This window comes from Chrysemys picta, chromosome 1 (genome assembly GCF_011386835.1).
Source record: "Chrysemys picta bellii isolate R12L10 chromosome 1, ASM1138683v2, whole genome shotgun sequence".
NCBI lineage: Eukaryota > Metazoa > Chordata > Testudines > Emydidae > Chrysemys > Chrysemys picta.
This window is the reverse complement of record NC_088791.1, coordinates 188697134-188712392: the sequence shown is the minus strand read 5'-3', so window position 1 is coordinate 188712392 and position 15259 is coordinate 188697134. Positions and strand designations below refer to the sequence as shown.

The following is a 15259-nucleotide window of genomic DNA, read 5'->3' as shown; positions in this document are numbered from 1 at the left end:
TGCAAGCGCCACGCCAGCTTCGCGGGTCAGCAGCGAATCACCCCTCCTTGGCGAGGGGCTGAACTCCCGGTCCAAGTCCAACCATTGCCCTTCCGGTGACCAGGTCGGAGTCATCGAGGCCTGAGTCTGCCGACCGACCCTGGTCAGCGACTGGCAAGGCAAGGATCAGTGCATGCCGAGTAAAACCTGGGGGATGGAGACCGGTGCCACGTCTGGGACCGATCCTGTCCTGGTGGAGACCGATGTCTGAGAGACCATCTGGACGAGGGTGACTTGCACGGTGACAGTCTTTGATAAGAAGCTTGCTGGGACCAGTGGTACAGGGACAGGTGCTTCTAATCTAGTGAAGCATGTCTCGTGGTGGGAGAGCGCAGCGTCGGGGACCTCGATCTTCTGATCAGAGACCAGGAACGAACGTGGTGCCGGGGTCCCAGGCCAAGGAGACCGGGATTTACACCTGCGGTCCGGGGACTGAAGGTGCTCCACTGCCTATGAGGTCGTCCGATGACCAGCTTGCCCTTAGGCATTGGGGCCTTAGCCAAATCCAGCACCTGGCGCGGTGTCGGTTGGCCTGCTTCGGGCAATGAAGGCCCTAGGAGAAGCTGGGGTCTCCTGCTGTTCCCGGGAGTTGGAGGCGGATCCCTGGCCAGGCTGGGGGGGGGGGTCTAACCTCAGCGAAGGTCTGACCTCAGGGAAGCCCTAGGGTGGGCACAGGGCCTGACATAGGTCCTTTGCCAGAGGCCCCTTTCCCTTCCGGTACCAGGGAGCTCCTCTTCTTTTGCTGCTTCTTTGGCACCAGTGAGGGGGAATGGTGCCAGGTGGAGCCCGGTGCCAGCAGTGTGCTCTGCATCGATGCCAAGGTGCTCGGCATGGGATCTGAGCAAGATTGCTCCGACGCAGGATGAAGCACAGCCTCCATGAGGAAGGCCCTCAGGGGGATCTCTCACTCCTTTTGGGTTTTAGGGCGGAAGTTCTTATAGATTTCTGCACTTGTCCTTCCTTTGGGACTCCCCCAAGCCCTTCAGAAAACTGTCATGTGGGTCACTAATAGGCATTGGCCTGTTGCAGGACAAGCATGGTTTGATGCCGGGAGAGCAAGGCATGCCCCACTCCGGGGCGAAGTCCCAGGCAGGACTCTAACTATCACCTACCTAACGCTTAACTTAAAGGCTAAACTATATATAAAGAAAACAGATAATGCGCTATTTAAGAACCGCTAATGCTCTTGCCATTGTAAGACAAGGCGCTCCAACCAACCGTCACGGGCAGTAAGCATGAACTGAGAGGGCGCAGTGTTGGTGGCACCTATATACCAGTACCTGGGCACGGCCCTCAAGGGGGTGCCACACCTGACCCTAAGGCAAATCTCCGACGGCTGTACACCTGGGTGCACTCACACCTAAAATGGAATAGACATGAGCAAGCACTCAAAGAAGAATTCTTACTTACATTTTGAAGTGTGAGTGTAAACTTATATTCCACTGTTCAAACTTGTTTAAGTAATGGCTCTCATTCCTGTAAATGGCTTGACAGTTAGCGGAGCCTCAGGGCATCTGAAATTGGTTTAGAACCTCCAGATGTGGTGAGGATAAAAGTACTCTCTCACTGAAAGTCTGTTTCCTCCAACTGTGTTCAAACAGTTTCAGATGTCTAACAGGACTCTATTATAATTTTAAAGAACACTGACTCCGTTGAACTAGGAATTTAATAGGTACATCCAATTTATTAGGATTTTTCCAAGAACAGCATAGTTAGCCCAGTGACCTAATGAATAGACCATTAAGTACACCCAAATTGCCCTTAAGAAAAAAAGTCTTATCTTAGACAATGAAAAAACAATGAATTTCTTCAACATGTTAAGGATAGTAGTGTATTTTTTCCTCCCTCTACCCCCAACAAATAGCAAAATTCATAAGTTTTTTAAAAAAGTCCACAGGAAACCCTCAAAACACAGGACACAATGAATTTCAAAAACTTTTGGGAACTTTATTCCAATTCAGTAATATTTTCTATTGTGAATATTATTGAGGAGTTTGTAAACTGTATAAATAATGTTGCTACTGTTTCCAGAGATCAATTTTGGTAGTACTAAATAAATGAATAATGTATCAGTAAATATTAGTTTCACACCGCAAGAGATGTACATAAAAAAAGAAAAGCCTTTTTAGAAAGGACAGTGGCTTTTATTGTATTTTTAGAAAATATTGGATTATGAAAGATACAAAATCAGTTGTAATTATTTCACTTTTTTACACTCTGTATTCCATTTTAATTATAAGGCTTTACGATATCTTGCCCAACAGATTTAAAAGGTATTTTAAAACATGCCTTAAAGTATTTTTACAAGTTCAAAATCGAGTATCTCTTAACTGAAATAAACAATATTTACCTGAGAATCCTATATCATAAAATTGCCATTCATTCTTAACTTTAGCAAGTTGATGATGTAGCCTATAGAAGTCCACATGTAGGTCTATTGTATTAAATAATCAAAAATGTATTTAGATGCAGCTGGTTAGGCAATAAACTACCTCAAACTTTTCAAACCAGGCTGGTATTAGAAAATGTTTAAGTTTAAGCACACAGGATGAATTTCACCATACTGCACACAAAACCAGAGCTGCTGGTTTTGCACTGGGAATCTTGGGGATTTGTGGGATAGAATACAGACACCAATCTGTGAACAGGTGGCAGCAATGTAGCACAGCACCTCTGTGGCTGCTCTTCTAGCCTTAGGACTTAAGTAGTAGTCACTGCTGATCCCCAGTCCCAACAGTTGGTGTTTTGGGCCACTGGATATGCACAAGACCTGGCCAGCCCCCTCTCTATGAATACTCCACCCCCACATAGCCCAACCAGAGGGCTTTAAAATATATATATAATTCCTATTGATAAAAATGACTATGAAGTTGCAAGCCCGTGATTTAGTCTCAATTCATTGCATTATGCCATTTTAGAATATCACCCACTTTAGAATGTTACATAAAGGGCCCTAAGTTGTTAATGTAAGTAGAAAAATGTGGTGGCAAAACTGACTAATCATGGGGCATTGGGATAAGAGGGCTAGTGGGTTGCTGGAGAAGAGATAATGTGATCCTCAAATAAATAAATCCATTATAAAGTCACAATATATATATAAATGCTAGTCATTTAAAAAAGTCTCCTCTCAATAATCTGAAGGGAAAAAGATACCCACAACCAGTAGAACCCACATCAAGTTGTATTGGAGTAGTACTTTTTTCTAAAGTTCGGTTATTTTAAGCTTGCATATATCACAATGCTATGCAACATTAATAAAAATTCTTCGTCCCGAAAAAACAAAAATATCACTGTAGATCTGAATGAACTTGAAATCACTTGGATATGAGGTAGTGTATTTACTTGTATTACATCCGGTTATTAGAAGTACTGTTGAGATTTGTCAACTCTTTTATATTTGGCCAATGGTTCACAATACACTTCTATAATATAAATCTTATTAATGCTAAATTACCTATATAGAGAGAGCTTAAACCAAGCACCTTATCAGAAAGAGTTATGTTTTAGTATCCTGGAGGCAAAAATTCTGTTTCACCATAAAATAAGATAAACCTGCAAAGCCAATATTTACAGTCGCAATTGGAGCAAAAGATGATCTTCCATACATGCACACAAAGATAAAAAAATTAATGTACATTGAGGTAGAAAATGAAGAATTCCATTGGCTTGTACAAGGTTCTTCTATGTTTTGTTATGTAAACCAACAAAGCATTTTTTTCTATTGTGAGGTTTGGTACTTAAAATGTCTGGTATCAGAACAGCAGCTAAACAATGAGGGATTATTTGTACACAATTTGCCTCTAACACAAGGCAAAAAAAACCCCTACAGCAGGGATTATTTCCCCCGCCCCTCCCCCCATTTGTCTTATTTTAAAGATTGGGTTTATTCTTTACATAATAAGTAATGAACAAAACCCAACTGGCTCATTTTCTTTTTATACTTTGTACAAGGTTAGAATTAAAGTACAAGCCATTGAAAATGCACTGAAAGTTATGTTTACCCATAAAGGTATCCTGATTAAAAGTTATTTTCAAACATCTTCACTGGTCCCAATGATTGTAACATTTATAAGTAGTCTTAGTCTTTCAAAATACTTTGTTTTCTGACCCTCATATGAGACATTTTACAAGGAAGCACAAGATCATCTGCTAGCAAGTCACTGTACAACAAGAATAGATTTTTGAAAGAGTATCTGGGGTTGAGATGCCACAAAATCAGGGAAGTAGTTCTAGTACTCCACTAGTCATCATGATGCTGGTATCCTAATCCAACTAGAAGTAATCCCATTTGTTTGCACTAAAGGGCTGAGCTCTCATACAAGCTTTTAGAGATGACATTTCTTAAGAGTGATGTAAAAAATTATGCCCCAAAATTATATAAAACAAACCCAAAGGTCTGCTGAGTAATGTAGAGAGACAGATACTAGTTAATGCACTTGCAAAATATAAAGTTTTGCCTTCCCTTCACTTAAGGCATTTTATAATAATGCTGAAACCTTTACTTTAAATCTCATAAAGGTTGAGGTTGGCAATCACAAAACAGATTTATTCATCGGTAGTGCATTTGTCAGTCATCTGCTGACAGAAATCTGTGATACCACCACCCTGTCCACAATGTTCCACAAGTAAAGTTTTCTCCGATGTTTTCATAGAAACTGGACATAGTTCCTGCACTTCATTATAAGCGGTATCAGATGTGCCTCTTACACACGGATAGCAAGAACTCTGTTCACTGGCCGATACAGCACCCGAAAGCCCACTTGGTAATTCTATACACAATGGGATCACAGGCTTGCTGTCAGGAGCCGTTCGTTCTCTCTCAGAAATTAAAAGTGAAAGTGGACAATCCAAGGTGGAATACTTTGCAAGTATCTGTATTTGCTCAGGACTCAATGCTGCTTCCTTACATACTTGCTGGCAAAGTCCAGTCAGATTCTGCTTTGTCTCTCCCAACGTTGACAAAATGTGATCTCGCTCCTTTAGCAAGTTCGCCTTTTCATTTTGCTGCAAAAAGACACATGGTTATTGACTCTATATATTTTAGTGCTCTGAAATTCAAAGTATAGTTCTACTCTTCAAAGCTGAAACAAATATTGAATCCAACAGATCTATATTTTGTTTACCCTGAAAAAGATAACATTTTAAAGTGATGATATAAAGCAGCAGACTCAAGTGTAGCTTTTTTGCAAAGAGCTGATTTTGATTTGAAATGTGCAAAACTCCACCTTTTTACATTTAAATAAAAACTATTTTCACCTGAACAAAATGCTGATATTTCAAAAGTGATGCCAGGACAATGTATGAAAGTCATCCAATCTCAAAAAATTTCACTTTTCTGAAAAACATTTTTCAGGCTTATGGAATCTAATCTTTTAGATAAATCCAAAACAATGAAGTTCTGAGGTTATTCATTGGAACTATTTTGCACAATTCTACTTGTCAAATTCCTCTATAGATGTCCTGAAGAGTGGTCATGTGGAGACTGAACTATGAAAAAAGCCTTGCAAATGAAGAATTCCATCCTTGTACCATTTATGCCATCACCTTAGTGATTCCTCAAATGCTGTTTGTGAGGCAGCACTAATTTTAATTTATTCTTGTACAAATGTTGTAAGATCTCAAAACCTGACAGCAGAAAAATTAAGGTTTTACTTGAAAAACAGAACCCATAAGTGAAAAACTAATTCTTATTCAACATACTGCATATGCATGCCAAAATTAATCAATATGGTCCTGTAATTAAGATGCCATGTTTTAGGCAATTACTACAGGATCAATAACATTGCTAAATGAATGGTCTACCTAAGTAGTTACATTAACAAATTAAACATTTAATACCAGACACTATACTCTCACAGAGGCCAGTATTCCAAGAGATAAGATTAAATCCAGATTTCACACAGTATTGTGTACCTCTGTGGTATTGTACCTTTCCTTCCGCTTTGTGTAAGTAAATGTTTCTGAATTGGGGAACGTATGTCTTCTTCCTTGCCACTTCCCTTTTCAGGGCCGGTGACTTCTATAGCCTTTGTGACTGTTGTGCAAATGGAACTGGGGAAAAGATGTAGTAAGCATAGATGGATAAAGCAGAGCACTTTACAATCCTAACCAAAATACCCTGAAAACCTGTCAGTTTATATAGTTTCAAAATACTGTCTGAAATGGTGTAACAACTGTGGAGAACTTAAACAGAGGGTGAAGTAATAATGGACATGAGGAAACTGGTACTATTTCTGTTGCTATACCTAAGTACAGAAAATACACTACTGAAATAGTACATTACGTGAGGATACTGGTTGAACATTTGGGTTATTGTATTTATTCGCTGACCATCCATAAGCATGCTAGGTTGTCAGACAGACACACAGAAGAATGTCCCTGCTCTGACAAGATTACAAACTACATACCTACATAATGCAAGAGTGAATTTACAAAAACTGGGAGACTGAAGGGAAGACAAGGGCTATTGTAGAAGATAAAATAGTCACAAACCTGTTCAGTAACTGGTGTTCTTTGAGGTGTGTTGCACATGTCCATTCCACTTCACATGTGCACACTAGTGTGGCAAAGCAGGAGATCTTTCTCCCATAGTGGTGCATTTTGGGGCAGCATGTGCGCATTCTGCATGGTTATGCAGCAAACCTCTTTGAAACAGGACTAATCAAAGTGCATTGATGAACTGTTAATGCAAATCAGCAGGGTCCACAAGAACAGTTAGTCCACAGCAGGCTAGTGCAAGGTAGATTCACACCGCAGCTTGCCACAAACTAAATGTTCATATAGACAAGCCCTGAGCAATATCATAGCACAGATGAATACTGAAGGAGATCCAGAAGGAGTTCATCTGAAAAGAAACCAGTTGTCCCTTTATTCTGTCAGCCAGGGATGAATAATTGCAAAGATCGACTAAAATATCTAGTTCTGTCCAGATAAAAGGCTAACGCCCTACAGATATCCAAAGTATAGAGTTCTTCCTCATCTTTATGAGTGACGTTTCGGGGAAAAAGCTGGTAAGTGTATGTAGACTGAATTCGACGAAAATCCAACACCACTTAAGTGAGAAATTTAGGGTGTGGATACAAATTAACTTTTTTGTATAGAACATCATTTAAGGACGGCCAACAACCAAAGTTTGAAGTTCTGCTACTCTCCTGGCCGAAGTAACAGCCTCCAGGAATGCTACCTTCACTGAGAAATGAAAAAAGGAACACAGCTATAAGCTCAAAAAGCGGGCCCACTAATATTGACAACCAAATTTTGATCCCAAGATGGCGTGAGGCCCCTTAATAGGAGGGAAAAGCCTGTCCAATTCTTTCAGGTATCTAAGAGCCATAGGGGGTTGGAAAACACCAGATCTTCCTTTTCTACAGGAGGATGGAATACAGAGACAGGTACCAAGTGAACTCTCAGACAATTGACAGAGACCTTTTCTATTAGGTAAAGCAGGTGAACTAGAATAAACTGTAAGGGAGGCACTTCTCCTTTACAGACTCTCTGTTGGGACTACACAGAAAACCTTTTTCATTTCCTCAGGTACGTATACCTGGGGGAAGGCTTCCCGCTATATTTAAGAGAATGTTTTGAACACCAAAGGAACAAACAATTTCCTGGGGAATTAACTACTGAGCATCCAAGTAGCCACTGTGTAAGCTGAGAGGGTTTGGATATAGTGTCTGGCCATAGTTCTATGAAACTATGTCTGAGACCTGGGGGACAGATATGTGATATGAATCTGAGAGATTCAATGGGTCCAAGAACCAATGCTGTCGAGACCAGGAGGTGCTACCAAAATTAGAAAGGCATGATCCTGTCAGTTTTTGCACAATGCTTTGGTACCATGGGAATGGAGGATCAGGCGAGGGGGGAAGTCCCTCCCCCCGGACAGTAGGAAGGCATCTGATAAAGGCTGTGACCAGAAAAGGTGACATTGCCTGTTCTGTTCGATGACGAAGGGGTCTATTGCTGGCATTCCTCACATCTGAAAAATGCATTCTATATCATGTCAGGTTTGAATGACCATCCGTGATCTCAGCTGAACATTCTGATGAGGTGGTCTGCTACACAGTTTTGGACCCCCAGGAGGTTAGATACTTTTGAGCATAATTGAGTTCTTGAACAGAAAGTCCAAAGGCTCACTGCCTCTTGGTAAAGTGGGTCTGATATGGACCTCCCTGCTTTTTCAAATAGAACATAGTGCTGTTGTCCGTAAGTACTTGTACCATATATCCTCTGATGCGTGGAAGAAATACCTGACAGGCCAGGTAAATAGCTCAGAGCTCTCAGACATTTACAAGGTGGGGGGCAGGGGGAGGGAGGGAGAGAGAGATCCTGACCAGAGTCCCTGAGTCTGAAACATCCTCTCACTGAGCCCTACATCCAAGAGATGAAGCATCTGTGACCAGGGTAAGGGAGAGCAGACTTGGGGAAAAGGGAACTCCCCTGCATAAATTAGCAGGGTTAATCTACCAATCAAGGGATGACAAACATCTGCAGGTCTGAGTCTGCATGTCCAGCAGCTCACTAGAAGGACAGTAGACCAACTTCAGCCACCTCTGCTGAGGCAAAGTCTGTTATGCTGAGTCACATACATACAAGCTGCCATCTGACCTAGAAGGCTCAGGCAATTCCTCACTGTTGTACATGGATGTGTCTAAAAATCCTTGCACAAGTTTATTATGGTCTGAAACCTGGTAAATTCTATCACAGCCAGAATGTGTTTAGAAACACTTTTGTGCATTTGATTCTCTGCACAGTGAGAAGAATGGACTTGTCCTTATTGATCAACAGGACCACAGAACAAAAGAAAGATTGGATTTTTTTTTTATGGCTATCTCCATTTGCTGTCTGGATTGACCTCAAACCAACCATTTGTCCAGATAACGGGTACCCCAAGACACCCACTTTTCTGAAATGTGCCTCAACCACTGTCACGCACTTTGTGAAGACTTGAGGTGCTGACAACAGGCTGAAGGGAAGGAAGGACCATGAAGTGATAATCAACATCTGCTACAATGAACCGTAAAAGCCTCCTGTGGCTCTGGTGAATGGTCACATGGAAGTAGGCATTCTTTAACTAGAGAGCAGCAAACCAATCACTGGGGCCTAGGGATGGGATAATAGATGCTAAAGTAAACTTTTTTAAAAAATGTATCTGTTGAGATTTTGCAAATCTGTGACAGGTGTGAGGCCTCCCTTCAACTTTGGAATGAGAAAACATGATAGAATCCCATCCCCCAATGTTGAGGCGGTAGCTCTCTTATGGCCCCTAACTATAAACAGAGACTGAACTTCTTGAATCAGAGTGAGAATGGCTCCTGAAAAGAGACTGGGGATGTGGTGGGTATAGTTTTAAAGTGCTTAGTAACCATCCATCTGTTGTAATATGGGTCCAATCAATTACTTAGAATGTGCAACAACTTGCAGCCAAAAGGAGAGGAACATCAGAGCAGTACAATGTCCTTGACTAAGAAGTCAAAATAGACTGCTTAGTGCTACATAATACAGATTGTTTGGATGTAGCAGAGATCTCCTCCTTTGAGTCTTATGACATCACCTAAATTGGTCCAGCTATCCTGCTGGATAAAATGGGTACACCTCTGCTGGACTTGAGACTAGAACTGTTCTCTCTTACAGCATGGAGTATAAATGCCCAAAGACTTTAGGGTTGTCTTAGAATCTTTAAGAGAATGCAGAGCTTCATCTGTTTTCTCTGAAAATAAATGTGAGTCTTCAAAGGGCAAATCCTCAGTTGTTTGTTGGACTTTGGGGAGGAATGCCAGATGACTGCAAACAAGAAACACGGTGCTCAGTGATTACCATTGCCATTATTTGAACTGCTGAATTCATGTTGTCTATTGCAGCCTGTAATGACAATTTTTTTGCTACCCTGACTAACAAGAGCTCTGTACTCCTCTTTAGCAGCAGCAGCAGCATCTAGCAACTTTAGGTCTAAATGGGATTCCATAACAGTTTGAGGATGTCAGAGTTTGATTTGAAATTCTAAATTGCAATCTCAACAATGAATAAAACCTCTTCCCCAAACTAATTCAGGTTCTTTGAATCTTTGTCTTTGGGAGTAGATTTAGGTCACCCTTGTCTCACCTTTTTATTCATGGCCATGGTGATCAAAGATCCTACATTTGGGTGCAAATAAAAGTACTCATATCTCTGGGAACGAACTTGGAACCTCTTCAGTCCTTTCGGCAATGAGTGTCAGATAATGGGGAGTGGGGGGTACCAAAAGGATTTTGGTAGGTTCCAACATGGCCTCATTAACAGGTAAAGTCACTTGAGCAGACCGCGTATTCCCAACAGAGGTGGCTACGCTTTTCATAAGTTCCTAGTACATCTTATGAATGTCAGGAACTGGAAAAGATGATTCAGAGACAGTGGCATTATCAGGGAATGATGAGAAAGTGCTGAATGGGGGCACTGTAGAGTCCACCTGTTCTGCTATCTGCTGAAGTGCTATACCAAGAGGAACAGGCACTGGAGGAATAAAATCACCTGCTTGCTTGGTAGTTGGATCAGTACTGGGTAGAGAACAGTGCCTTGATGGTAACAGACATACAGCATAGAGTCTGGAGGAACCCCAAAAGATTCCAAAAGGGCCAGTGCTGTGCATGATATGGTACTTGGGCCAAGCCCTGAAGTATCCCCTCCTAGGACCTGCTATTACACAAATGAGGGTGCTGAGACCAAGGATAAATGAGGAGAAGCATATGACCTTCTGTGATGGGATCCCCAAAGGTATGAATCCACCTTAAGAGTAAGCATAATCTGAAGGCCAATGTGATGCAACACTGGACAGCAGTCCTGCTGAAGGTATTGTACATCTGCTCCATTAAGAGCATCTGGTCACTATGGCACCAACAACTGCCCGGTCTCTAATAGTGCTGAATGAGTAAATGTTGAGGAGATCCCAGTGCCAGAGCTTGTGTAGCAGGAATAATTGGTATCTGAACTTCATCCTGCATCAATGGTGAGTCTGGCACAGACAGGCAAAAGTGGTCCTGGTTGCCATGTATGCTTCAGTACCAAGGGCATAAGATGCATCGTAGGTGAAGTCAATGTCACAGAAGGTCTGGAAATTGATGCAGTCTTGACAGTAACACGTTATATGCTGGAGCCAATGGCTCTACATTGCTAAACTACAAATGGAATATTAGGGAGCACCTAGCTGGAGCTGGCTTAGCTCTAACCTCAGTACTGGTTGTCTTATGTGATTCTGTTGATCATCTAGTCCTTGAAGATGAAGAGGGCTTCTTCTGGCTAAAAAAGAAGAAAGTACTCTACTTCTGCTGCATGTGCGGTACTGGAGATGGACAGTGGCAACGAGGAGATGCCACCAAGCGTAGTGGTGCACTCTGAGCTCAGTAGAGTCTGAACCTCCATGTACTGAGCAGCAGGATTCTGGGTGTGTGCGCATGCAAAGCTGCTTCCACCAAGAAATGTCAAAGCTGAACTTCTCTCAACTCTTTAATTCTGGTCTTAAACCACCTACAGATAGGGCACTTATGCCTCATGTGCCCTTCTCCCAAACACTTTAAAAACTGTAAGAGTGGGGACCGCTGATTGGCATAAATTTGTTACAGCAAGAATAGCAGTGAAACCCTGGGGACTTAAGTATGCCCCAGTACCGAGCTTAAAGCTCGAAGGAAACAACAACTTTTTTTTTCAATGTACCATTAATTAGAACTATGCTAAAAACTACCTATGTACTACTACTACAACAACAACATTTAGAAAAACTCTCTTTAGAGAAAGTTGGAAAGAGCACGACTAGCTCACACATGCTCTGAATGCTGACCACAGGCAGTGAGAAGGAACGAGGGGGTTGGGCACAGGTGTTGAGGGATCTGTGCCCCTTTATACCCTTGCCTAGCAGATCGTCATGGGCACACGTACAACCCCAACAAGTTCCAGTGTGGGAAAAATATCTCCGGCTTCAGTGCACTTGTATTCACACACGAAGTGGAATGGACATGTGCAAGCACTCGACAAAGAAAATGCAGTTATTCAAGTTACATGCACATTCATATGATATGGAGGGCTCAGATGATTTAAAAAATGCTTGCGGATTTTTTGTTCATTTTGTACTAAATTGAGAGACTGTTGTACAGGCTTTTCAGATGGATGGCGGAAGTGGAGGACATCAGGGTAGGAGAGGCTCAAGAAACTGACATGGAGCTGGCAAGGAATGACTGATGGGACCATCAGGATGAGGGGAGGTCACAGAGGAGGATAAGAAGAAAGACTGTAGAGGCAGGAAAGAGCAACGTTAAATGAAGCAGATGGCAGTAAAATCAAGTTGTGATTAATCTAGAATTCTCCAGATGGCAGAGATGGACTAGGCTAGAGGCAGGGGGCTATGTAGATTAAACAAGCGTAAGACTTAGTGGTGCAATATAATCGGTTGACGCAGCTTCAAACAAATGAATTTCGCACTCTCTCAAAAAAAAAAAAACCCACCCCCACACACAACAAATACCCCCTCTTTATCCACAAGCTATGCTACATTGACTCCTTTATTCATAAACAATTATAACATATTTTTAAGTTTTACTTCCATAGTCTCTCCTTTCCTCCAAGCTTTCCTTTTGCAACAGAGCTTCGAACAGCAACCTTCACTACTATCTCCCTGAGAAAACTGATGATCTCTTTAGTGGTACTTTGCAGGGAAGCAGTTGCTGCCAGTCCTTCCCATCTCAGCTAGTAACAGTGCTTTGCTAGCCCAGCAGAGGGAAGCAAGGCTGGCAGCTGCTTCCTTTCTGAAGTCAATACATATATATACACACATCTTGCGTATGCTGAGGCACTTATTTGCATATTGTATTGATAAACTGCTGTGGACTGTTGCTTAGTACTAAACCCTAAATCTCCAAAAAATATTTCCAGTTAAGGTATTTTTCTATCTACAGTGAATACTAATTATTGGATATAACATTGATTTTGGGTGCCCAATTTGAGATGCATAGGACCCAGTTCTCCTTGTCCCCACCAAGAACTTAGCATTATACAGCACTTTTAATGTTCAAAGCACATGTCCTGTTGACTTCAGGTGCAGCTGTGAGTACTCAGCACTTATGTAAATCAGACTCTAGGGTCTCAAATTGGGCATCCAGAAAACAAGGTACACTAATTAGTGATCATCTGGAAATATGGTTGAAGTGACTTGCCTAGCATCACATACAAACTCTGTGACACAGGCAGGGATAGAAATCAGTTCCTCAGGGTGACATTCAACTGCCTGAATCACGAGACTGCCCTTTCTCTTCCTGAAGCCCCCAACCTCATTTACCACACACCCTCCAGCTTCTGCCACAAACGAAAGAGGGATCCTACAAACAACAGTCTCATTCACTGAACTGTACTGAATGAGGCAAGGGTCCCGTGGAAAAGATAGCAAATGATCATATAATAAAAGACCGTACCACAATGTATACAAAAAAGGGGAGTGGAAATAAAATTGATCCCCAGGCCCAGCCTGTGAGTTCACCAGAGTTGTTGGCACTATTGGAACCAGGGACCTTAATGCCACCTACACTGTGGGACAAGTGACTTTAAGCAAGTGGCTTACTAGAGTCAGTTATGCAAGATCCTTGGCACCAGACTGTCACCCCGCAAGGATCCAGAGATCACTTTTACTGCTGCTGGACCACTTCACGCAAGTAGCACATTAGTCAAGTGCCAAAACCTTGGCTCCAGACTCAACGACCCGACAACAGTGTGGATCACCTAATGTTGTGTATAATGGACACTGGACCACTTCTTCAAGTAACAGCATCATGGACTCTGGTGAACATCCTAGGCAGTGGATTCAGTCAATCCAGATGGACTGGGCACCTTATAGTGGGCACAGAGCTATTTCTGGTTCAATGGAGTCAATAGTGCTAGAATCAGATTACTCTGACAAAGGGCTGGGACCACACCCCTTTTCCTACTCTCTGAATCCCTCACAAGAGGTGTGTGTGTGTGGGGGGGAGATGACTGGCTCCAATGAACACCGCGCTCTCTAAAATTCCACAGCTTAGTGCCGGGAGGCATCAATCCCACAAGTATGAATGTGTAGTCGCAACTTATAGAGCAGGCTTTTGTAAGGCAAAGGTTTCCTTTTTAAGGAAGGAAATCCAAGTATTTTTATACAGAACAGCAGGAGCACAGGAAAAGAACGACTGCACTTACAGCACATTTCCTTTAGAAGTTACTTGGGTAGGTGCACAGAAACTGTACAGGTAAAAATAGAATGGGAAAATGCACATGGTCAATCTGTATCACATTTTCAAGGTTAGCTTACAACAACACTATCCTGGCCAAGAATTTCAAAAACAGGTGCCTAAAGTTAATCCATACTTGGGCACCTAAATCAGAAGCTCAATTTCCAAAACTACTGAGCACCCAGCACTGCAAAAATTCAAAGATGGTCCTTCTAAAATGCCAAAGCCCTAACATGAGGATTTGAGGGTGCAGACACATGGGAACAGAATGGAAGACACCCCTCCTTAAACAATAAAATCCAACCTGTGTCTCATACTTGCACTGATAGTATCACCAAGACGGGCAGGGGAAAAAAGCATGTAGATACCAACAAAAAAGACTGCCTTCAACCTAGCCTTGCAAAAACAAGAGCAACAGCAAAAACAACTAATTACTTTCCAATTTGGTACTAGCTAAAGAGGGAAAATGGACTTGGATTGTGCAGTTCTAACCCAACTCCTTTGTAATGGTTTTCTACATCAAGTGCCTGACCTCTGTTTAGCAGGTTGTCCTTTGCCCCAAACTGGGTTTGTCCATCTAACCAAAGTTTAAAAGCTCTGGAGGGATGCTTCTGTGGCTGGATGCTCCTAGCTGACGATTCACTATAGTAATTTCAGTATGTGTATGTACAATTTTAAATAGGCCATAACAAAGTAACTTAAAATTCAACTCAAATCCTTCTCTCTGCTGCAGAAATGCAGTTAAAATCCTTGGGGAAAAAATAAGAGTTCCCTTGTAAATACTGCTAGTCTTTCCCACAGGCTTCAAAATTTTCTGCAATTATCCGCAGGACCTGGTCATGACTCAGTGGTCTCATTTCTTTCTAAATATTTTTATAGAACTAAAATATCAATACTATAGTGAGAACACATGAAGAGTCTGCCAAACCTACAAAAGCAGGAATCAAAGTAAAGGCTATATAATTGCATCCATAATCCATTATTCTTAAGTAATGAGGTACATA

At 41.9% G+C, this 15259-nt stretch overlaps 1 protein-coding gene across 12 annotated transcripts in view; it reads right to left on the bottom strand.

Annotated features, from left to right (window-relative positions):
- Positions 1–2161: 2161 nt before the first annotated feature.
- BACH1 (BTB domain and CNC homolog 1) overlaps positions 2162–15259 on the bottom strand; it is a 50708-nt gene continuing 37610 nt past the window's right edge. For 10 of the 12 annotated variants that reach the window (XM_065576831.1, XM_065576860.1, XM_065576840.1 and 7 more), the window contains one exon: positions 2162–5043. In XM_065576831.1, coding sequence (XP_065432903.1) covers positions 4585–5043 — 459 coding nt within the window. In that variant the 3' untranslated portion in view covers positions 2162–4584. Of the gene's footprint in view, positions 5044–5952; positions 6091–15259 lie in introns of all 12 variants that reach the window. The other 2 variants (XR_010594592.1, XR_010594594.1) reach the window with 1 other exon arrangement.